The sequence below is a fragment of the Amblyomma mixtum genome, chromosome 7 (assembly GCF_055824585.1).
Source record: "Amblyomma mixtum isolate Tamu chromosome 7, ASM5582458v1, whole genome shotgun sequence".
Lineage (NCBI taxonomy): Eukaryota > Metazoa > Arthropoda > Arachnida > Ixodida > Ixodidae > Amblyomma > Amblyomma mixtum.
The window spans coordinates 58,390,691-58,413,880 of record NC_143018.1 but is presented as its reverse complement, the minus strand read 5'-3'; the positions used below and the strand labels follow the sequence as shown (position 1 = coordinate 58,413,880).

At 46.9% G+C, this 23,190-nt stretch overlaps 1 protein-coding gene across 9 annotated transcripts in view; it reads right to left on the bottom strand.

Annotated features, from left to right (window-relative positions):
* The window catches only part of LOC149336179 (uncharacterized), a 75,325-nt gene that overhangs the window by 13,847 nt on the left and 38,288 nt on the right, over window positions 1–23,190 (bottom strand). For 3 of the 9 annotated variants that reach the window (XR_016284166.1, XR_016284167.1, XM_089552703.1), the window contains 7 exons: window positions 17,065–19,674; window positions 13,910–16,427; window positions 13,645–13,851; window positions 11,617–11,873; window positions 5,614–5,702; window positions 4,532–4,747; window positions 1,539–2,409 (listed from right to left, as the gene is read on the bottom strand). Coding sequence is in view for 7 of the 9 variants with exons in the window: in XM_089552703.1 (XP_089408829.1) it covers window positions 1,539–1,634 (96 nt within the window). In the remaining 2 variants the exon portion in view is untranslated. Of the gene's footprint in view, window positions 1–1,538; window positions 2,410–4,531; window positions 4,748–5,613; window positions 5,764–11,616; window positions 11,874–13,644; window positions 13,852–13,909; window positions 16,428–17,064; window positions 19,675–23,190 lie in introns of those variants that run through there. The other 6 variants (XM_089552704.1, XM_089552708.1, XM_089552705.1 and 3 more) reach the window with 6 other exon arrangements.

The following is a 23,190-nucleotide window of genomic DNA, read 5'->3' as shown; positions in this document are numbered from 1 at the left end:
AATACTGCAGGAAACGTGGTCAGGTAAATCATTAATATATATTAAAAAGAGTAATGGACCGAGTACAGATCCTTGCGGAACGCCTTTCCACTTCCCACTTTAGAGGTATGGTGGTGAGAGAAGTAACGTAACAGAGGTAAAGTAAATTTCCCGCAGCATCTGTGTTTTATGTGGTGTTTCATAATTGTGTGTCTTATCTAGTGGCTATGGTACGGAACCTAAAAAATGCAGATGAGGTTTAAGCCCACCTAAATTAGGCATTAGGTTAGGCATTAGAAATTATAGCTGAAAAGTATTTGTCGACCACCCTAACCTGTCATAATGCTGGTTTCTAGCTCTTGCTTCATTGTAATAAATCAGGGGGCACTTTGACTGTCTAAAGTGCGTAGAGGCGAAAGCGTTTTCCGCACCACTTTGACTGCTTCTGTGGCACTGGTGGCGTCACATGTAATTGAGTACTAATTGCTAAGTGACGACAAATCACTAATTAATGGTTAATTACTGATTTTTGCCTGGATACTAATTAACTGCTAATTAATGACGCTTAAGCTTCGCCTTTAGGAGTGGAACGCGACAGCGTGTTGTAGTGCAGCCAGGCAGTGCACGGAACGTCACCAGGCGCGATGCCTTGCCCTTTAAACGCTTTTGAGGAAAGGAAAAGGCGCAGTAATTCTCTGTCATCACGGTGGACACCTGAACCGCACCGTAGAGGAAGGGAGGAAGTGGGAGTGGAAGAAGAAAGACAAAGATGGCCCGTAATGAATAAAATGAAAATTGTATTTGAGGAAAGGAAATTACGCAGTAACTGTCTCACATATCTCGGTGGACACCCGTCAAAATTCAGGGGGGGCACTTTTTTGACCTAAAGTGCAGTCACTGATGTGTGGTTAAGATTTTTAAGCTTCGCCTCTAAGAGTGGAACGCGACAGCGTCTTGCAACGCTTCCAGGAGTCCATAGAACGCCATCGCCCATTCGGTTCTGTACCTCGCTCGTTGGTAAATTGGTTTTTTTTGAGGAAAGGAAATGTATCTGTCTCTCATATCTCGGTGGACACCTAAACCTCGCCGGAAGGGAAGGGAGGAGGATGGGAGTGAGAAAGACACCGTATTCACTAGACGCACCTTTGTTCTTCCCAAGCCATCGAGCAGGCATGGCGGAGTGGATAGCATGCTCGTCTCACACTCCGAAGACCGGGGTTCGATTCCCGAGCTCGACCAATTTCTTACTCGGTTTTATTTATTTATATGGCCTGACTAGAAAAGTTAATTAGGCTAATTGAGTAATTAAGCAATTAACTAAGCTCAGTCCCACTTACTTGGAGCATCACTATACGAACCCTTCAATTGGTTGCCTGGTTACTAGCCAAGTACAATTGGCCCCATTTGAAATTCGCGCACTGTGACGTCATGGCCGTTTGGACCAACTGAAAAGCGTGACATTTCTGTCGACAACTGCTGCTTACAACGATGAGACATTAAAGGCTTTCGCCTTAAAATACCAAAATTATGGAACGAGCCGAGGCTGTCAATCAACTCACCATGCTGCACATGAATTTCATCAGGACTCGAACATCAGGATGTGGCGAAGCCTTGTCACTGCCGCTTCGGTGATTGTCCACGGTGCAAAACTTCATCACTGGAGTACTGGTAGAGGTCAGTGGTGCTAGCGTGCCACAGCATTCCAACAGTAGCCGTTGGCGGTCGTGCTCGTCGCAGTAACTGCAGGTGGTTCCATTGGCATCTGTCCAAGTGTATTGTGGAGTTCATAATGTTTTATGCTATCTGAGTTTCTTTAAAACGTGGGCTGTTGGTGTTGCTGGGTGTTATGTTTTTAAACTTTACAGGTCGCCGTAGCCCCAACTGCGGTTAGTGCTGCAGTATTCTTGAGTTTATATCATAGTGTTTGCACGTAATGTCAGGGCGGTGCTTTTTGCTCGCTATTTTTTTGGACAATGTGTTTGTGTTCGCTGCTGTTTTTCATTTGGTGCTGCGGTCATACAATTATCAGTTGTGTTTATGTCCATGAGAATGGTTGCATTGACTGTGTTAGTGTCATCGTTGTTTGTCCTTCAATGGTGGCTGAATTCTTACGGTATCCTTAGGCCCACCTTGCTCATGTTTTTGTTCTGGTTGTGCTTGTTGTGCTGCGTTCACCGAGTTTGCTGCAGTAGGGCCCGGTGTCTTTTATGTAATACTGGCAAGATGGGGGACGCCGCCGGTATGAAAAACAGCAGCATCGCAAGAGTTCCTGGGGCGTGCCGATTGCTGGCACCATGAAGAACAAGAGGAGTGTCGCCGTGGGCACCAAAGGTGGCTTTCGATGGCACAAAGACTGGCTCAATGCAGATAACAGGCAGGGGATTTGAGCAAGGCGCTCAGCTTGTGAGCTGCTCGCAGGGTCTTCACTGCCTGTGGAAATAAAAGACACATATTTTCCAAATGCTGACATTCACGAACAGTTTGTCAAACAGCTTCCCAGCCGCACTTCGATAATCCACAACTAATGGCGTAGACCGTTTGCTGAAACACACCGAACACGGAAACGCGCAGCTCTGAATATTTTGCCGCGTCAAGCTGGTCTACCTTTGTTCAGTGGTTTGAATCTGACCTCCATGTTACTAGAATGCGTATGGCGCCAGAATTTAGAAAACTGATTGCGATGCGTCTCTTGTAGTGAGGTCAGCCCTATGCAATACAGAGCCAGATGTACGAAGCATGCTCCACTGATTAGTTACGTACGGCCACCTCCAGAGGTGCGCCTACTCTGCCTCGCTGTAATGCGTTTCGTACGCGCAATTTCGCTACTCGAACGCCCAAGTGGGCGTGCTGCACTGAACTCTTCCCTCTGCTCCCATTTGCTCACTGACGCAGCTTTCTGCACATTTTCCTCATTTCGCTATCCTCCTTGCAAGAGTTGCCACACCGGCGTGCCACCTGTCGACACTGCCGCGATATGAAATTATGGCAATCATCGTTGCAGCAGACACCAGTGAAAATCCACAAAGCTGATAACCACGACGCATGCCACGGTGCATGCGTGTGTTTGCGATAAGGGAGAAGAAAGTGTTTGGCACCACCATGGGCACCATGAACCCCGGAGTGGTGGCAGGGCAGGAACACTATACCAGCGCCAAAGCCAAAGCCAAATCCGAACGCCATTTGTCAGGTGCCCCACCAAGTTTTCTCCGATATAGACAAACTAATCATCTCTTACTAGTGGAATCTGCGCTCCTATCTTAACCACGGTTTTGAGTTGCAGATTTGCTCACGGCATGATTTTTCTCATGACTGTGCAGACAAGACTGCCAATGGTTCATACAGTCTGAAAAGTGCCAATGACAATTTCAGTAGTCAAGTGCAAGTCTCTGACGAAAGCGGACCTTTGAAAAGAATAAATGAAGGAGAATAATGCAACTATGGTTATTCTAAGCTGAGATAAAACAGGAAATATGTGTTGATGCTCAGCCAATCTTCCTAGACTAATAATTAGACAGTCACAGAACATGGGCCATGCTTGTGGCCATAGTTTACAGCGGGTAGTTAGCAGACAAGTGCCGTGTGCTCGATGTGCATGATGACCCTGAATAGCAGATACTCAAGTTTGAATATCGCATGTGGGAGCTTGCCACACACGGGGCTCTGAGAGGCCCTCTAGTAGGCCGTATTGTAGAGCTCAGCTGACGAAAACAAGCATTCTTAGTATCAAACGATTTATGTTCGCTTAGAATACACGGCACTATCGAGAGAACTGCCGATGAAAACTGAGGGCCCATAAGCCTTATTGCATTTCAGTGATGAACGAATGATGGCGTCGCAAATAACCGCATGGCCAATTGCAGATGCAATATTTTGTAGCTGCTGCGTTTGTCTAGTGGCTTGAGCAATCTGCCTCAAGTGCGAGAGGGGCAAGGTTCGATCCTCAGTGGCATTGGGTACCCAGGGGCAATATAATGGTTTTGTTTGGTTTGGTTTGGTTTATGGATCATTTCACTATCATCCCACAGGCTCTAGGCAGCAACCGTGAAAAAAGAAGAGAAGAAAGGCAACGATCACTCATAACCAAGGTCTGCCTCGTTTACTGCCGCATTAAGACCAGCCGTGTCACAGAGACCATGCTCCGCCAGTTCATCACACAACCACCGATTTCTTTCCACAGATGGCGTTAGTGCGAATAAGATTCGTTAAGAGTCTCAAACGTGTCTTCCTGTCAATCAGGCAGGCAGTAGGCCAGTGCGTCATGGGCATGATGTGTGGTTATCCAAATAAGTGTCCCAACTCCAGTGTGATGTCATCTCGAAGGACACCACAACCGCAAGCAGGGATAAATATAGCAGAGCACAAGTAAAACAAAAATGAAATTAAACGATACAAAATACAGCCCTATGGCCATTCCGCCATTCCGCCATTGTCACTCCTCCAGCCACCTCTATAGGCCACAAAGTTCATAACTCAGCTCTATTCACGCTCTGACAACACGAACACGAAGTCGTCCGTAGATATATTAGCTTGGCGTTGAAGAGCATTCACTTACGGCAGTAGTATGGAGTTCAGGAAAGGCCGATTGCAGGGTGCCTAATGTCGTTCCACGGTTGCTGCAGAGAACCCTGTGGCCAATGACGATGGAGGTGGAACCTGTCCAAAGCCGGAGTGCCGATTTGCAACATGAGCAGCGAAGCCACCTGCCCAAACGAAGGCCTCAAGTGGACACTGGTGTGGATGGCATGCGGTCAAGTGCCGTCGTTGTCTTCTGCAACGAAAGGGGTGATTCATTAGCGCATTCAAATAGACCTGCAAGCCACTCCAGCGCACGCAAAAGCATGATCATGGAGAACAAATGGCCACCATTATGAGAACATCACTTGCGGGCAGTGCTTAAAGTCAGGGGGTCGAAGGCCATCCCATCACTTTGATAAACAAACTGAGACCCACCGCACTAGAATGCCAGGGGTTGCATGAACCAGAAGCAGGAAACTTTTTATTTTCAATGGTGGTGAAAACATTCTCTATTGTTTTGTGGTTTTCAGCAAGAACCAATAACAAGCTTACTGAAGTCTTAAACAGAAACAAATAAAAGATCGCACTGTACAGTGGCTGGAAGAAAGAGAAGCCCGTGACCTCGCACCACAAGTCAGCCCAGAACTGGCGACTCAGCTCCAAGACTACCCAATAACAGTAGAAAACAAAGGGCAAAGCAACCTCCACAAGTAATGTTTCCAGCCTCCCCAAATCCAAAGCGGCTCTAAACCATTAAGAATATTCTTTTCCTGCCTCCCAAAAGATTAGCGATGTTTCCAATTTCCACTACCTTTGCTTGTTTTTATTATGTACGTGTACAGTTATTTGTACACCCAAATACTTTCCCCTTTGTATAAAACGATGCTTAAAACAATCCCAGCCACTTTTTCTCTCTCTTTCTCTGTTTCCCTTTCCATCTGTCCTCTAGTCACTAGACAACCCCCTTCGATGGAGGCAGACTTTATCCACCGCAAAGCTGCCTGGTCTAACACGCTTTATGCTCCTTTTGACCTCACTTTTACAGCTTCCCGTGTAGACATTATGTAAAGCTGCAACACATCTGAAAATTGCACCGCAGTCTCATCCTCTAGAACTCACCTCTGAATTGTGGGTATTGAAGTGTCCGTACTGTGGCTCTTCTCCCTTTGGCTTTGGACAAAGAGGGTGTGCAGACCTGCCACGGCCGCCTGAGGAACAGCAGTAGAGCGGCTTCAGCACGCATGCTTTAGCACTGCCTGCGTTCGAAACCTTTGAGGAGGGGTAGAGAATGCAATGCGGATGCCTCGATGCCATAGCAGTGCACAATCATTATTTTAGAGCAAGAGCTCTACCTCTCAGGGTACTTCTCCAGTGGATGAAACAATGAGCTTCAATTCCTCACAAGGTCAATCCAAACTTAACCGCGTGGTGGTATGGCCCATGTAATCATATGATTATCACCATGGGTACCCGACATTGACCTTTGACCCTGAGGTTTAATTTGAGACATTGGGCACCTGACCTTGACCCTTGACCTTGCTTGACATTTGATTTGGAGACAGTGGAGACCATGCTTAACACAGTTTTCCCTCATATAACTAGGTTCAAGCAACGTTGAACCTCAGCCATTTTTTGTCATCCTTAGGTGGGTAATGACACGTACCCAATGTACGCTCCAGTGCCTAGCATGCACGCCTGACGGCACCTTCCTTTACACCTAGGTATCTTGGTCAACGTCTTGGGTGGTTACACGTGTAGTCATAGTTGTTCCGATGAATGTAGCTATCGTGGTGCGGTATCTCGTTGTGAGTATACTTAGCTGCAGTAGTCTTCTGGTTAGTGATATGTCCATTAATGGTACTGTGACAGGCAAATAGTCATTTCTGCTCCTAAGAATGCTGCTGGTATTTTCCATCGTAGGTGCCTTGTCCCTGGTATTATCTGGTGCACTTTCTAGTTGTTCCTATATCGGATGATTTACGTTGCCACATCAGCGCATGGCAACCGGCATGAGGAACTGTAGTGGTGCCGAAGGAGTGAATGTGAAAAGCACACCGGCGATGGTGGTTGCCTGGTAATCATCAAAGTTCGGCGTCATTGTGCGACAGGAACATTTTTTTGGTATCGTTTGTGTAGTTACGAGTGTAGTTGACATGGCAGCTCTTACTAATGTGGCTGTGATTGTACGGGTTGTAGTTGCATGTGTAGCTGGGTGTTTTTTTTCTGGTGCTGGCTGTGTTGTGGCCGATTGTTTGCATGGTGCAGGTGTAGACTTTATTGCCACTCCTGTGGATGGCAAATGGCAAGAAGATCTGGGGTGGTGTCTCACGGGCGAATGTGTTGAAAAGGCTTTCACCCATGCATGAGGAACAACATCAGTGCCGACAGGAGCTCAACACACAGGAAGCTCCACGGCTGTCATATCTATGCCGTCGTATTACTTAGCTTGGCCTCGAGGATTCAGTGACTGTAACGAGTCGCCACTTGTGGCCACCAATATAAAGCCATTAATGTTCTTGTGGTCGTCATCAGATAGTTTTGGCTTTTTTAGTACTCAGGATGATGGAGTAGCAGATGAGGTAACTACAGCTGGTCTCGTTGGTTTTGCATGATGGACACACTGATCTCCACTAGGGGAGCTGGATGCCGCATCGGGCGCCCGAAAGTGAAGCCACCGGAAGTAAGTGGCCTTGTCCCGGAAGTCAGCCTTTGGCAGTGCATGAAATCGGAGCTGAGCACGGTTTTTCAGTTCCAGTTTTGTTTTCCCACTTAGCATTTCGTCTTTTCGCCGTTCTCGTCTTTTTCCATGACAATGCCCACCTTTTGCGCCGCCAACTGAGCTAGGAGACCAGCGAAGTCTTCGGGAAGGACGTTTCAAAAATAAGGGCCCATTGCATTTCAATGGGGCGACACTAGCAGACGACAGGACATAGCTACACACAGCAAGTATGGAGCCTCGTCTACTCGGCTCAGTGTCGTCTCGTTTGCCTAGCTTCGCCAACTCTGCTCTTTACTGCGATGCTTGTTCCCACGCTCAAGCCCAAGTTATGCTATCAATGGGGGATAAATATAAGAAAGAATAGGTTGAAACATTCCGCAGGCTGCTTACTTTGCAGCGACCATTTTACCGAATTATATTTAGACCGAACCGGAGCGAGGGCTAGGCTACTATCTTGTGAGGTGTCGACGGTGTTCGGTTGGTTCATATTAGCGCCTCCAAAAGGTATGGTACTGCTTTTTCGACGGAGCGTGTCATGTACTGTTTCGTGTTGTTGCAAGTTAAGCCTGAATGGTCTTTAATTCGTGGTGCTTGGTGCAGTTGACTTCTAACAGCGCTTCTCACGCGCACTGCACCATTCGCCTTTCTTGTCAGTCGTTCCTCTCGCGCTGTGCCTTTTCTTTACTGCACGAAAATTCGGTTTTAAGGTCATCGTCATTCCACTACTTCTCCTTTACGCTCGGAATACAAGAACCAGGCAAGAACATAGTGTTTAATGCACGTACCCCTTTGCCGAGGCAGGGTGAGACCTGCATGCCTGTTTTCTTCACTTTCGCAGAAATTACAGGGTTCTGCACACAATGCTCACATTTCTCGCGTTCAGCTTGCTTGTTCCTTTCATATAACAGCAGACATCACACGAAAACAACGCAAAAAACTGAGAACGAAAGGGCGAAAGACGCGACTTTTTGCATTGAAATACATAGCAGACACCCGACTTCCGGGACAAGCGGTCCAACTTCCGGTGGCTTCACTCGCGCTCGTCTCGGAAAGCGGGAATGCGGCATCCAGCCACCTAGTGGAGATCAGTGGATGGACATGAAGTAGTGCAACGGCATACGGCCTAACAAGAGAGCAGAGGGAAGTGTAGAAACGGACCCAACACATCGCTGATATTCCGTTATAGTGCACCAGTTGTGTTCCCTGTGACTGCTGTAATTGTTGTCGCTTTAAAGGAGCTCTGAAACACCTTCCGAGCAGAGCACATCAACTCCCTCAATCCCTGAATTATGTCATAAAACCTGATCCAAATAATACACTTGTTGATGCAGCAGAGAACTCATGATCACATGCGTAAGTTGGAAAGCCCTTATCTTTTCACTCTCTCACCGTCCTCAGTCGCTCGCACCTGCGTATACAAGTTTATAGACTGTTATTGCTTAGATACATTCGGACGTCAGGCCCCTACCATGACTGAAACCATTAAGCCACGCAGCTCTGGCAGGCCCCCGCAAGTGGGGCCGGCGAAGGAGCGCCAACCTTCCAGTGTGCAAAAAGTGACGAGAGGAGAGGGAAAGGCGCGAAGACACTGAAATTCAAATTTTGACTGCCGATAACTCAGCTTCTACAAAGCGCATTTAAAAAATTATTGCTACAGAATACTCGTGAGTCAGCGCGCTTTAACGTCCAAAGCATAAGGAAACTTTATTAAAGCCCCTTTCAGAGCCCCTTTAACTATACAGGTTTGATGATAAGATGTGTTACTGTGTGGTATTGAGCTCAATGGTGTGGTTGGTTGCATGCCTGGTCTTGAGAGTGGTCATGATAAATACAGCTGACAAAAACAGTACATGGCAACGCCCAAGACGACCAGGAGTGGTTCCGCCCAAGCGAAAGAGTTTAAAAATCCCGTTCGATGAGTGAAGAAAACCAGCATGAATGCCTCTGTTTTTCACTGGTGTTTTGGACCACGGGTGATACGTGCCTAGTAGCTACAGTTGGTCTGGTTGGTTGGATTATGGGGTTTAGCGTCCCAAAGCGACTTAGGCTATGAGAGACGCCATAGTGAAGGGCTCTGGAAATTTTGACCACTTTGGGTTCTTTCACGTGCAGTGACATCGCACAGTACACGGCCCTCTAGAATTTCGCCTCTATCGAAATTCGACCCCCGCGGTCGCGGTCAAACGAACATCTTTTGGGTCCCAAGCCGAGTACCATAACCACTTAGCCACCATGGCAAGCTCTACAGTTGGTTTGGTGGTGTGGTTATGCATGTAGTAACGGCAGCTGCAACAATGTAGTTGTGAATGTGTGAGTTGGATGCCACTGTTTCCACAGTCTTGCGTTGTCTGCTGGGTGGTGCAATTTACTGTTGTGCATGTGGTGTCAGACATAGGGTCGTAAATGCGAAGTTTAATGGCTCTTCAGAGCGCACTGGCGTTTTTGACTAATGCTCATTAGTCTGTCATAGCTAGATCTGACTTTAATGAATAAAGGAGAAGTCTGCCTGGTTATGAGCCTAGCATGCTACTCCAGCAGCTAGATCTGGTCTCGTTGTGTGGTTATGTGTGTAGTCATGGCAGCTATATCAAAGGGACCTGTGTGAGATTTGGATTCCTTGGTGCCTATAGCACCTAGTCTGTCTGAGGCTGCTATGTCCTGGCGTGCGTGGTGTGGTGAAATTATGTGTATTAGGTTACCAGTTCAGCACATGGCAGCCGGCATGAGGAATACAAGGAGTGCTAACAAGTATTACGCTCTTTCAACCGTGAATGAAGAACCGATCTGGTGGTGCGGTTATGTGCATAATCGTCAGGTGGATGCATGTGGTGCCAGATGCGAAGTTAGACGATGCATGAAAAATAAAAGAATTGCGCGGCCGCGAAATTTAGTTGAACGGTTCGGCAGAGCGTCTTGGTGTTTTTGACTAATGCTGATGTATATGTAGCAGCTAGATCTGATCTCGTGGTGTGGATGTGTGTGTAGTCATGGCGGCCATACAAATGGGGCCTGTGTGATTTGGATGCCTTGGTGTCTAAGCGCCTAGTCTGTCTGGTCCTGACGTGCATGTGTTGTAATTGTGTACTGGGTACTATCCTGACTTGTACAGCGGGGCCAATTCAGGAAATTTAAGTTGTTTATTGAAAGATCCTGCAGGGAATCAGTTTTCATCATGCCTTCGCTCATACCTTGCACAAATGCAGTTATACGGCAGTGGTACTCCAGCACCTTAACGTGAACATTCACGTGTGATCAGCTTTTATTAGCTCTAAATATAAATAGCAAGCGGTTCCGAAGGCACCAAGTTGTCAACCCTTCAACGATTTACCTCCATAAAAATGTTCTGGGCTGCAGGACTAAAGAGCTTATGTTCGCATGCAAGAAAGCATAGTCACTGAGCTACAGCTCCCCGTTTGGATTAAGATCCAATACTCCGTGGATATGATAGGTCCAGAGACCAAACGCATCTCCTTGAGCAATAAATGCGCTGGCAGGACAAAGAGTTTCAGTTTATTCTATTTTCCTGCCTTTGAATTATTAAAGCACTGCAAAGAATGGCGGGACAGCTTACTCCAGCACTGTCACCTTTCGTAGCGAGAAGAAGTGCAGTTACTTCATCGATCCACAAGGTGACAAAATTCTCGAAGTACCTTTTTTAAGCGCTTGTAAAACAGGCCGGCTCCATTTGTACAACCCGTGCAACCTTGTCCAGTGGAATTGAAGGAGGCAAGGGACCCTTGTCGGCACCAGGATGATCACAGTCTGGCGTGCTCAATGCTGCACACATTATCGGCTTTGCTCTCTGATTACGTCTTTGGTGTATAGTAGTCCTAATGCTGCCTTTCTGCCTGCCCTCTCCTTTTGATATATACTAGTGTGTTTGTAAACTAGTGATGTTTTAGTTTTCCCGCTGCGGTGAAGTTTTGCCAGTAGCAGTAGCGCTCGAGATGCTGGTGTCTGCAGTCTCGATGATTGTAATACGCATGTATGCTACTTGTATAAGTTTGGGTGTTTTATGTTAGCTGGGAATATTGTGTGGGATGTTATTGGTTGTCCCCCGAAGTGACGACTTTGCGGTACCAGTGGTCTTCATGGTGCTTGTTGGTAGTGTCCTGATGGTTGTAATACATCAATTCTCCTTGTATAGCTAAGGTCTTAAGGTCGCAGTTGTCAGTGCGTGTGTTACAAGTGCGACCTCAGCATCATTAATATCTTTTCTTAGTTTTAGCTGTTATGTTAGCATTACATTTTAATTACATGCGGCATGACCTTGAAGTTGGAGGTGCGACTGTTTGTTTGCCCGTCTGCCATAGCCGCTGTTGCGTGAGTGAGGTAGTTTTCGAGGTTTGTGCTGTAGAATTGAGACACTTGCATAATTGTTGTGGTCGCTATAAGTTTGTTACCTTGTGAACTCTCATGTCTGACAGGTTGTAGTGGACTTGAGGTGTCAGGCAGTAAGCAATGCTGGACACCACCGGCATGAGGAATGGCACCAGCGCCGCTACACGCAGTCGATTGCCGCCAGAATGAAGAACAGGACAAGCGCCGCTGTGGGGTCATGGAGGACTGTCTTGCTTCCACCTTTAACACATGTCCATCTGTCCCGGCAGTTAGACACCACTGCACTGGTCGCCACTTGTGAGTCAGTGTACGAGGTGACCTGCGGGAAAGCAACATTACTCTTTCCTAAGTAGTCTACGCTTACCATAAGCCACCGGTCTCATTCAGTCCCACAGAAGTCCCTGGTCATAGCTCATGACCAGAAGACTAATTCAGAAGAGACTGAAAAAACACACGAGTTTGCAGCGAACTAAGTCTGTTCCGGCTACACCAACCGTATCCACGAAAGGAAGAAGTGAACACGTCTACAACAACACTAGTTCATTGTCCAATAATCAGCACACGAGGTGCTATGTCTCCTTAAAGGCTGCAGAACTTCTCACGTAGTCGGATACAACTTAAGAAGGCAGCAGCTCTTTCCTGTCAAAGAAGCCCCTTCCAGGCAATGGCCTCTGCTGGTTCTCATAGCCCTGCTATTGTGACAAAACGGAGTGGTAGATGAGGGGGAATATTTCGTTTTCTCTATTCTCGGGGATAGACCCCTCCTGCTGTGATACCATTCCCTGCATTTTCATGCTAGCAGGATCGTGAAAATCGGCCGATGCCATTGGGTGAAAGGGGGTCCTTTCACGGGGAAAATCCGCTGCGTTATTGAGTTGTACCCGACAATAGGCAAAAATCAAAGCAGCATAACATATCAAGTGCTTGTAAATTCCACCAGATGTTGTAACATATAGGCAGGCGAAGTGACGCTAGCTCTCACTGACAAACATACTAAAAATTAACCGTATTCACTTATTACAGGTCTCATGGTGATGCTTGGCATTTCATTATATGACACTGTGAAAGTTAAATTGTGTAAGTTACAGGATGAATGCCGAATTCAACAATATTGTTGCTTTGGCTCAGCTGCCTGTAGTCAGGCAGGACATGCAGTAGTATAACTGCTATGTTGCACAGCCTTAAATTGGCCAATTTAATTACAGCTGTTTTTTTTTAATCGTAGTGGACAACATGAGTACCCAGGGGGTGGATTTTATATTTGCACATGAGATGAAAAATCTTTGCTTATTGAAATCCTTCCTGCTGTCTTAAGTACGCCCTCCTGTCCTACCACATTTACAAAAGATTGCAAAAGAAAATGATAATAAGGTAGTAATTACTCATTGGCATCCACCCAAGCGCCAAAAGAAAATGATTGACCAAAAGAAAATGATTATGCGCTCAGCTTCAAATTGATATTTCATGAAAAAATAGGTCACAGGTCACAGCCCATCATGCGGCTGATGAAACCAAAACAGCGTCAAGAAGAAATACTACAAAAAATATTCAGCGGTCGTAGGTGAATGTCACGGGGTGCTTCGTCTACACTAATGTCTAGCACATGTATTCTCTTGTTACAGGCACTTCCTGGAATCTTGACCATGTGGTCGAAATTTCCGGAGCCCTTCACTACGGCCCTCATAGCCTGAGTTCCTTTCGGATGAACCCCAATGAGCCAAACCAAACAAACATTAAAGTATGCCACTAGTTGCACCTTATTGGCATTATAGTATTGTTCTCTTTCCCGTGATTTTTTTGTGTATCAGGTGGTGTGACTTCCATGTTGATCGCAGTCATTGTACTTGTAGCTGTATGCTGTGGCCCCTGTTGTGCATCATGGTGTTAATAGTTGTACTCCTGCTTGTATTATGATGTGGTTGTGGATACGCATTCTGTAAAACTTGCCTCAGAAGTAACTCCTCTGCTCTTTACCACCACGCTTGTGTTTGCGACGCTTTTAAGCCTTTGTATTTCTTGTTTTGCTTCTGATAGCATGGCCGCTGTGAGGTTGTGATTTTCGGTATCAGATTTCCAGTTTCAGATCTTACCTGTTGTGGTGCCCTCTTGATCAGAGGCCAGGAAGTGCCCATTACTGCAACTAAGAACAGGAGAAGTGCTGCTTGAGGTAACCAGGATCAGGTGCTGCGGATATCCAGGAACATGGGCTAGATGGCTGTCTGTCTGCAGTTGCGTATACAGGTCACGGCATAGGTCATCTAGACTTGGCAGCAAGGCAGTCCTAAGACTGTGGCAGCCTGCAAAAAAACGTTCCGACCTTTCCATCTACGATAAACCAGAGGCTTAGCAACTCACATTTTGCATGTGAATCTCCTGTCCTCTGCAATCGTCGCAGACAGTGATGGTTCCTGGTCAGAGCCACAGCAGCGATCACTTCCCACAGTTACAGCACTGTCGTCGCTGCCCTGGCTCTGCTTGGGATGTTTCGTGTGGCGTAGGTTACCGTTGCCGTTGCGCCATCAGCCTTAGTCCTGTAGTTCTTGTAATGGCGGCGGTTATCGTACGAGATGACGTCTCGGCTGTTAAATTGCGGTTTGTAGTGCTTGCCTCTTCTAGATGGCTGGGATGTACGATGTACTAGCACAATCTTACTTGTCATAAACAAAGGAATTCGCATAAGCTGTTTAAGTGGATGCCATTGCTGCAGTCAGCTGGTGCTGGCATTGCTGATGGGCGTCAAGACCGTTGTCGCGTCTCACAGTAGTGATAGCCTATCGCATTCCCGTCTGAATTTTTGCTGTCGTACCATCAGCCTTAGTCTTGTAGTTCTTGTAATGGCGGCGGTCGTCCTATGAGATGACGTCTTGGCTTATAAAGTGCAGTTTGTAGTGCTTGTCTCTTCTAGATGGCTGGGATGTACTAGTGCAGGTTGTACTTGTATGCCATGGCTGCAGCCGGCTGGTGCTAGCAGTGCTGATGGGTGTCGTGACTTGTGTGACCGTTGTTGCGTCTCACAGTAGTGATAGCCTGTCTCATCCCCGTCTGAATTTTTGCTGCTGTGCCATCAGCCTTAGTCCTGTAGTTCTTGTAATGGCGGCGGTCGTCGTATGAGATGATGTCTTGGCTGATAAAGTGCAGTTTGTAGTGCTTGTCTCTTCTAGATGGCTGGGATGTACTAGTGCAGGTTGTACTTGTATGCCATTGCTGCAGCCGGCTGGTGCTAGCAGTGCTGATGGGTGTCGTGACTTGTGTGACCGTTGTTGCGTCTCACAGTAGTGATAGCCTGTCTCATCCCCGTCTGAATTTTTGCTGCTGTGCCATCAGCCTTAGTCCTGTAGTTCTTGTAATGGCGTCGGTCGTCGTATGAGATGACGTCTTGGCTTATAAAGTGCAGTTTGTAGTGCTTCTCTCTTCTAGATGGCTGGGATGTGCTAGTGCAGGTTGTACTTGTATGCCATGGCTGCAGCCGGCTGGTGCTAGCAGTGCTGATGGGTGTCGTGACTTGTGTGACCGTTGTTGCGTCTCACAGTAGTGATAGCCTGTCTCATTCCCGTCTGAATTTTTGCTGCTGTGCCATCAGCCTTAGTCCTGTAGTTCTTGTAATGGCGGCGGTCGTCGTATGAGATGACGTCTTGGCTGATAAAGTGCAGTTTGTAGTGCTTCTCTCTTCTAGATGGCTGGGATGTACTAGTGCAGGTTGTACTTGTATGCCATGGCTGCAGCCGGCTGGTGCTAGCAGTGCTGATGGGTGTCGTGACTTGTGTGACCGTTGTTGCGTCTCACAGTAGTGATAGCCTGTCTCATTCCCGTCTGAATTTTTGCTGCTGTGCCATCAGCCTTAGTCCTGTAGTTCTTGTAATGGCGGCGGTCGTCGTATGAGATGACGTCTTGGCTGATAAAGTGCAGTTTGTAGTGCTTCTCTCTTCTAGATGGCTGGGATGTACTAGTGCAGGTTGTACTTGTATGCCATTGTTGCAGCCGGCTGGTGCTGGCAGTGCTGATGGGTGTCGTGACATGTGTGACCGTTGTTGCCTGTCTCAGTAGTGATAGCCTGTCGCAGCCTTAGTCCTATAATTCTTGTAATGGCGGCGGTCGTTGTATGAGATGACCTCTTGGCTGTTAAAGTGCACTTTGGATGGTTTGGTTTGGTTTATGGGGTTTAACGTCCCAAAGCGACTAAGGCTATGAGAGACGCCGTAGTGGAGGGCTAAGGAAATTTCGACCACCTGGGGTTCTTTAACGTGCACTGACATCGCACAGTACACGGGCCTTGAATTTCTCCTCCGCACTTTGGATGCTTGTCTGTTCTAAATGGCTGGAATGTACTAGCGTATGTTGTACTTGTCATAAACTAAGGAATTCTTGTATGTTGTTTAAGTGGACGCCAATGCTGCAGCCAGCTGGTGCTGGCATTGCTGAGGGGTATATCAGATAATTGCTATGAGGTGTATTTAGTGGTTGGTTGGCGATTTCAGTGGAACTACTGAGCAACCTCTTAATGAAATGTCTCTTAATGTCTTATGATTTTCATTCACTTCTGTTTGCTATTCTGACTGCGATGGTGCTCATGGTCCATGTCCACAGATTTTCATGAGGTGTCGAGATGGTAGATGCCATAGGCATGAGGAACAACAGGAGTGTCGCCAGATGGACTACGAGGTAGGCATCGACTGTCACCAGCATGAAGAACAGGAGGAGTGCCGCTGTGCGAACCAAGGGAATCTCTTTGGTGCTAGGTTGGAATGTCTCATTCGAAGTGACTGCTGCCTTAACTCTTAACGTTTGCGATGCACTTCCCAAGCATCCATGGTCTCAGCGCACAGATTCCATTGCACACATCGCCACCAGTGATGAGTGTTTTGTGCTTGAAGCCCTGCAAAAAAAAAACAGCATCGCACAAATTCTGGCAGTCCGTTTATGAAGGTGTGATAGTATTCCGCGCGACACGTAAATGATGCGTAAAAAACATTGATGACACTGGTGACAGGCAAGCAACTTGAATTTCACTTGCAAAATATGGGAAGATGAAGCAAGTACCATCAACAAAAGGCAATCCCTGAAATTATAATAGTTACTTTTTTTTTGAGGCCGTAGGATGACATGTTTTTCAGATCATTGCGCCATGTTTTCAAAGGCCTTTAATGTAAACTTCCCGTACTTCAAGAATTGATACTGATCCTGTTTTGGGGCAGTTGCACCACCTAATAGAGGCATTATGAATAAAGCCTTGCTTGTTTTAAGTGCATAACATACATTGTGCATTCTAAAAAGCTTCATACCATAGACACTGCATGAAACTTCAGCTATTGTTCCGACTTGTAACCCAGAGTCACGACTAAGATTTCCCGTCTTGATTTTTATTGATTTTGAAGCTAAATAATATTTTGTGAAAATTCCAAGTGATTGGATATGTAATGTTAATTGAGCGATTGGAAAGGCCTGAACTTATTTATTTGGTGGGGCATTTAGTGTCTGTTCTACACCTTTAGAAGAACGTATTCTGTACTCACTTTCTCTGTGGCTTGCCAGTCGCCATCAGCATTGGTCTCTGAGATGATGACAATGGAAGAGGCGATGAGTGAAGGCATTTGAACGTCGCACTTCCATACTGGACTTGCTGCCTTGCACTTGTCGTGGCCTCTGGTTCTTGAATATGTCGTAGCAACCGAATAACTGCGGCTTCATCTTGGCGCGGGGTTGTGGTTGCGTTTTGCCTCACAGTATGTGCTGTACCACTTGCACGGCTGTGTTGTTTGTACAGGTTGTCTTATGCGCTGCGGCTCGTTAGCGTGCAACACTTGAGCGTGATCACGATCAAGCTGTGAGTATGAAGATGGCTTTCGTCTTAGGTAGTTTTTGTTTCCTTTGGTTATAGTAATTCCAGGCAATCCCTGCTGCGGTTTGCTGACTGCAACTGCCTTTTGCATGAACAGTGTTGACGACAGATGTGTTAATGGGGTTGGTGGCTGCGGCAAGCATAAAGCTACCTGCTTAGGCACATTCCTCACTTTCGGTAGACAGGGTGCCTCAGGAGCAAGGACAAGCAGACGTGGCTCAGTAAGCAGACTTATATAAACATCGAATTGCAGAACTTCAGGCAAAGGCAGCATAGCCAGTAGGGATAGCTTTAGCCGATGCGTCAGTGGCTTACATCCTGTGTAAATTTTTCCATGGCAATAATGTTTTTGCAAGTTGTCAGCATTGGCCATCATGCAAGTATCTTCAGCACCCTGCATTCCTGACAAATGGTTTTGAAATCCCCCTAGTGATGTAATTGATGGTTTTTGTGCTCTCGTACTTCCCGTAGCCTAATCTCACACCCTAAATGATCAAAATTTCGTCCAAAAACATGCCAAGCTTTTCCTGGTCCTCTAAACTGTGAGATTTACAGTACTGAAGAAACACATAGGCTATGAGAAATAGTCCCCTTCGATTCACACAAGAATAATGCATCTTGCAGAAGCACCCAATGCAACTGCACGTCAAGACATATGAAGAAAGTAAAAAAATTATTTCGTTCTTCAAAGTTAGCAAGCCACAATGACAAATTTAATGACCTAGTGGTCTCTATGAGTTAGGCAGTATTTTCACTCCCACCTGACTTGTAAGAAGCATTTTACACATTTCAGTTACAGCACCTAAGTGCTGCTAGTTAGGAATCAGGGTAATTATGATATAATATCCGGTGTTTAGCATCCCAAACCAGCACTTCGGCAATGAGGCGTCATAGTGGATGGCTCCATCATTTTTCTAACCCTTTATTTACCTGCCCCGAACTGTATTTGTTATGCAAAATTGTAACAAAAGCGCAAATGACAAGTCGAACTCTTCCAGCCCAATCTTCCAGACAGATGTTGCACTGCTCCCCAGACAAACACCAGTTGGTCTGCAATTGCGTAGGTCGCAATTTTCAACGCTAGAGGGCAGCAGCCTATAAAAAGCATTTCGTACCTTTAGCAAAGGTTTTCAGCCTCACAACAATAATTTTCGCGTTCTCCGGAGTACAGCCTCCCCTGCCGTAGTTCTGCCTGACAGGATGTTAACTTGGTAGTATGGTTACGGGTGTAGTCTCTCGCCAGCTATGATAGATATAGCTGTGACTGCACGGGTTGTATATATCTTGGTGGTGGCCTAGCAGCTGGCGTTTTGTGCAGTGGTGGAGCTGGGAACGGTGCCATTATTGTGTAGTGAATGGGCTGTAGGTCTGTTTTTCGGGAATGGTGTCATTACTCGTGTAGTGAATAGGCTGTAGATCTGTTGGTGTTCTTTGGAGATGTTTGTCCTTTGGAGCTGGCGCTGTGAGCTTGTTGGTGTCAATTAGGTGTCACAGAAGGCCAGTTCCGCTCATGGCTCTTGTCAGCAGGAACTGCAATGATGTTGCATGGGCGAATGTGTTGAAAAGGCGTTCGCCCGAGCATGAAGAACAAAAGGAGTGCCGATAACAGCCCCATGCACAGGAATTTGTATGGCTGCCGCGTCGCCAGGCATGGAACTGAGCTTTCTTCCTCAGATATGGAGGTCGTAGCACATCTGTGTGAAGCAGAGCATCGGAGGTACACGCACAGAAGGCACCAATGAATATAGCTGTGACTGCATGGGTTGTATATCTTAGTGGGTGCCAGCGGCTGGAGTTTTCTGCAGCGGTGGCACTAGGAGCTGTGCTATTAGTTGTGTATTGAATGGGTTGTAGGTCTGTTTTCAGGAATGGTGTCGTTACTCATGTAGCGAATGGGCTGTAGGTCTGTAGGTGTCCTTTTGAGATGTTTGTCCTTTGAAGCTGGCGCTGTGAGGTTGTTGGTGTCATCTTGGTGCTGAAGAAGGCCAGTTTACCCCATGGCTCTTGGCAAGAGGCACTGCAGTGATCGTGCATGGGCGAATGTGTTGAAAAGGCGTTCGCCCGAGCATGAAGAACAAAAGGAGTGTCGATAACAGCACCACGCACAGGAATTTGTATGGCTGCCGCGTCGCCAGGCATGGAAATGAGCTTGCTTCCTCAGATATGGAGATCATAGCACATCTATGTGAAGCAGAGCGCCGTGGAGGCACACGCACAGACAGTGCCGACAAGGCAGTCTTCAAACCCTGACCAGAAGAGGTAGCCCAGGGGTTTTCAGGGCAACCTGCAGAAAAAGAAGGGAAGGGGGCGGGGGGGCTTACTTAGAATCAATGTGGCTTAATCAGGAATGCTGTCCCTCATTTGTGCTGCATTCAGTACATTTCACACAAGCATTCATCGTAGATCTGAACAAATTTGCACTTGAGTGTAACTGTGGATGGTTTGGTTTATTGCGGTTTAACGTCCCAAAGCGACTCAGGCTATGAGGGACGCCGTAGTGAAGGCCTCCGGAAATTTCGATCACCTGGGTTCTCTAACGTGCACTGACGTCGCAGAATACACGGGCCTCTAGAATTTCGCCTCCATCAAAATTCGACCGCCGCGGCCGGGATCGAACCCACGTCTTTCGAGTCAGCAGCCGAGTGCCATAACCACTGGAGAGAAATCTTTTTTGAAAAAGCATAGGAGGAAGTATTGCATTTTAAGCCCCTTTGTCGCTTATTTTCAACTCACGTCAAAGGACTTCCTTGCGCCCACAGAAATTTACCATGTTTTGCTTGCTCTGACATATATGAACAACCAAACATTTTAGGAAGGGCACAGAAGGCACTGCCCATCAAGAATCCGACAGGAAGCGGTGGAATGAATTGCTTCAAAGTGCAGGATACCTTACGTTGCCAACAATAACTACCGCTTTCAGATCTCATGTCTCCAGTCATGCGTCGAGTGAACCGGTCACGAAGTCTCTCTATGAACTCTCTATGAACTGTCTGCGTGGATCGCGGGTGCCCATCAACGCCTTCTCCCGTGCTCACATGCAAGCCATTCAGAATTCAATGAATAGCCGTGCACAGAATATGGACCACACTTTCGCGTCCACATTCAAACTTCTCAGTCTCATAGAGTAACGGAAACAATTGTTTGCTTCTTTGAAGTACAAGGGCAAAAGTAAATATTACTAGCGCATTCATTAAGAATGTAAATTACTTTTCGCTAGTTAACACTTCACAAGACTGACCATGGAAACGTGGTTCATATTCTTCTGTCCGCAATTGTACGCAGGTCGTGGAGTCTGCACTCTGTCATGGTATTCTCAGTAATCATGTGATTAAGGGCCTGCTACAGACGATGGATACTTAAATGTGCCTGCTCGCTGTCAAATCCATTTTTTACATCCAGTCCCTCTTACTGATTGCCTTATTTACATCTGGTAAGCCTGATGTCTGACCGGCCTCAGCCACTGAGTTGAAAAAGATCTTTCCCGCAATGTCTTCGGTAACGAAGAGAAAGTATGAAGGTCTCTGTGCATGCTGCTCATCCCCCCCCCCCCCCCCACACACACACAATAATGGAGAATTCGGCTTGTGTGACGTGATATTGGGATGTTCTCAATAAAATCAATATTAATATATTTCAATTCAGTTCCTGGAATTGACAGCGGAACAGCATGAACGTTCATCAGCAGCATAATACAAGAATTCTTTTGCGTAGCATCAGAGCATGCTTTTGCGGCATGAAGTATTACATACGGTCATGTTAACTTGAAAGCAGATGAACATTGTCCGCTAGCGTCGCACACTTCCAGGCATTCCGGAGAATATGTAACAATCAAAACTTCAAGCAGCGGTTCTTTTATCGGGAGCATTACTTTACGGAGTAAGGCTGTGTGGGAAACCATTAGTTCAGCACAATATCATAACCCAAACCTCCTAAAATTCTGAGTACATGAGGGGATGTACTATCGCGCCGGAATGAAACGCGAACACGGGAACGCGTGGCCTGTGACTAATTTTGGTACAGCGCGCGCCGTCTAGCAGCGTCCGCGATAAGCTGCTGATGTGTGCACTGGGTTTGGGGCTTCTTCCCTATGCAGCCTTTGCTCGACTTGCCGAGTTTGGCAATCCCCGTCTAGCACCGGCATCACCCCAGCCACGTCACTTAGAATCCGACACCATGACTCCGGTCCCGGCGAGCAGGATGATGGTGTGGTTTTTGCCCCTTCTAACGACCGCGTTACTTCTCAATGCGATGATAATGCTTCGACTGCCCAATGAGTTCGGTTATGAACGTGCAAGCGATATCTGCTTCGGCAGGATGTCGAAGGCTGAGGTCGATCTTTCTTGTGTGTATGCGTGAAGAAACAATGCCACAATTTTAGTTAAAAGCACTGAAATGTCGCAGAGGCTATGGCGGATGCCGTATTGGAGGGCTCTTTTTACTTAAGACCACTTAGGTTTCTTTAACGTGCGCTTGCATCGCACAGCCCACGGGCGGTTTTGTATTTCACCTTAATTGATATGCGACCGCAGCTGCCTGGATCGAGCCCGCGATATTGGAAATAGAATCCAGTTGACAAAGCCACTGAGGTGCCGCAAAAAAAAAGTTTCGCAATTTAATTTAGCCCTTTTTATTCACTCTTAACGGTCATAAACTACTCCACAAATGAAATTGCCCAGGCAAGTGAATTGCACAAATATTGCACAAATGAAATTTCACTCAAATGTATGTGATGCAAAACATTAGGCACAGACATCACGCCGAAGCGGCCGTCACTCGCACGTTCATGACAGAGCTCATTCGGCAGTCTAATGACCGAGAGATCGCGCCGAGAGATAACGCGGTCGTCAAAAAAGAAACCCACAACATCATCACGCTCGCACAGATCGTGGACTGGCGAGTGTCGGTATCGAGGCAACATGGCTGGCGCCATGATGGAGCTACACAGGGATTGCCAAACCGCGTCAAGTCAAGCGAAGGCTGCACTTCTAGGCACATAGCTGCACACAGGGCGGCTGGGGAAAAAGCCACCAACCCAGTGCACACGTCAGCAGCTTATCGCGGACGCTGCTAGACGGCGCGCGCTGTACCAAAATTAGCCACAGGCCACGCGTTCCCGTGTTCGCGTTTCATTCCGGCCCGATAGTACATGCCTTATTCACTAATGATAATACTGGACCTCTGCCAAAGTCGTGGGCCAATTCCAGTGTGCGGCTACCATCATGAGCCATTAATGTGTTACAGGCCTTTCCTGCAATTCGTTTCATGGCACCTGCTCTCGGCGACACGTAACTGATTTCTTTTTCTCAGTATAAGCATCGCTCAATATTTCAACTTGACGAGCAGCGTAGTTTAGCCTATGCTTCATGAGGTGATGCTTCACGAGCTATTGAGAGAAAGGTCTTATGTCTTAATCCCCTTTCTTTATTTCTTGCTTGCCGCTTCTTGAGTTCTGAGGTCACATGAGAATGTCAACCTCCTAACCGAGTCGCGCGGAAAAAAGCCAAGCACTCAATGATAGCTACGATTGTGTTTTCCATCATTACCAGCCTTCAACGACGAGCTAGGAATTCCAGCCCACTGCAGAGTCATGCGCAGCTCCATGCAGAGTCATGCGCAGCTCCAACCATCTTGCAGCGCACAATCCCTAACTGTGCATCCGCCCACCCCCTTAGGCTCCAGATCTGCTAACGAGTAAGAAATGTTTGCGCATTGGTGTGACTACCAACCACGGCAAAAATAGGAATCATGAATCCTAACACCTTGGTGATCACTTCTAACATGCTCAATCTGGTATCAGTAG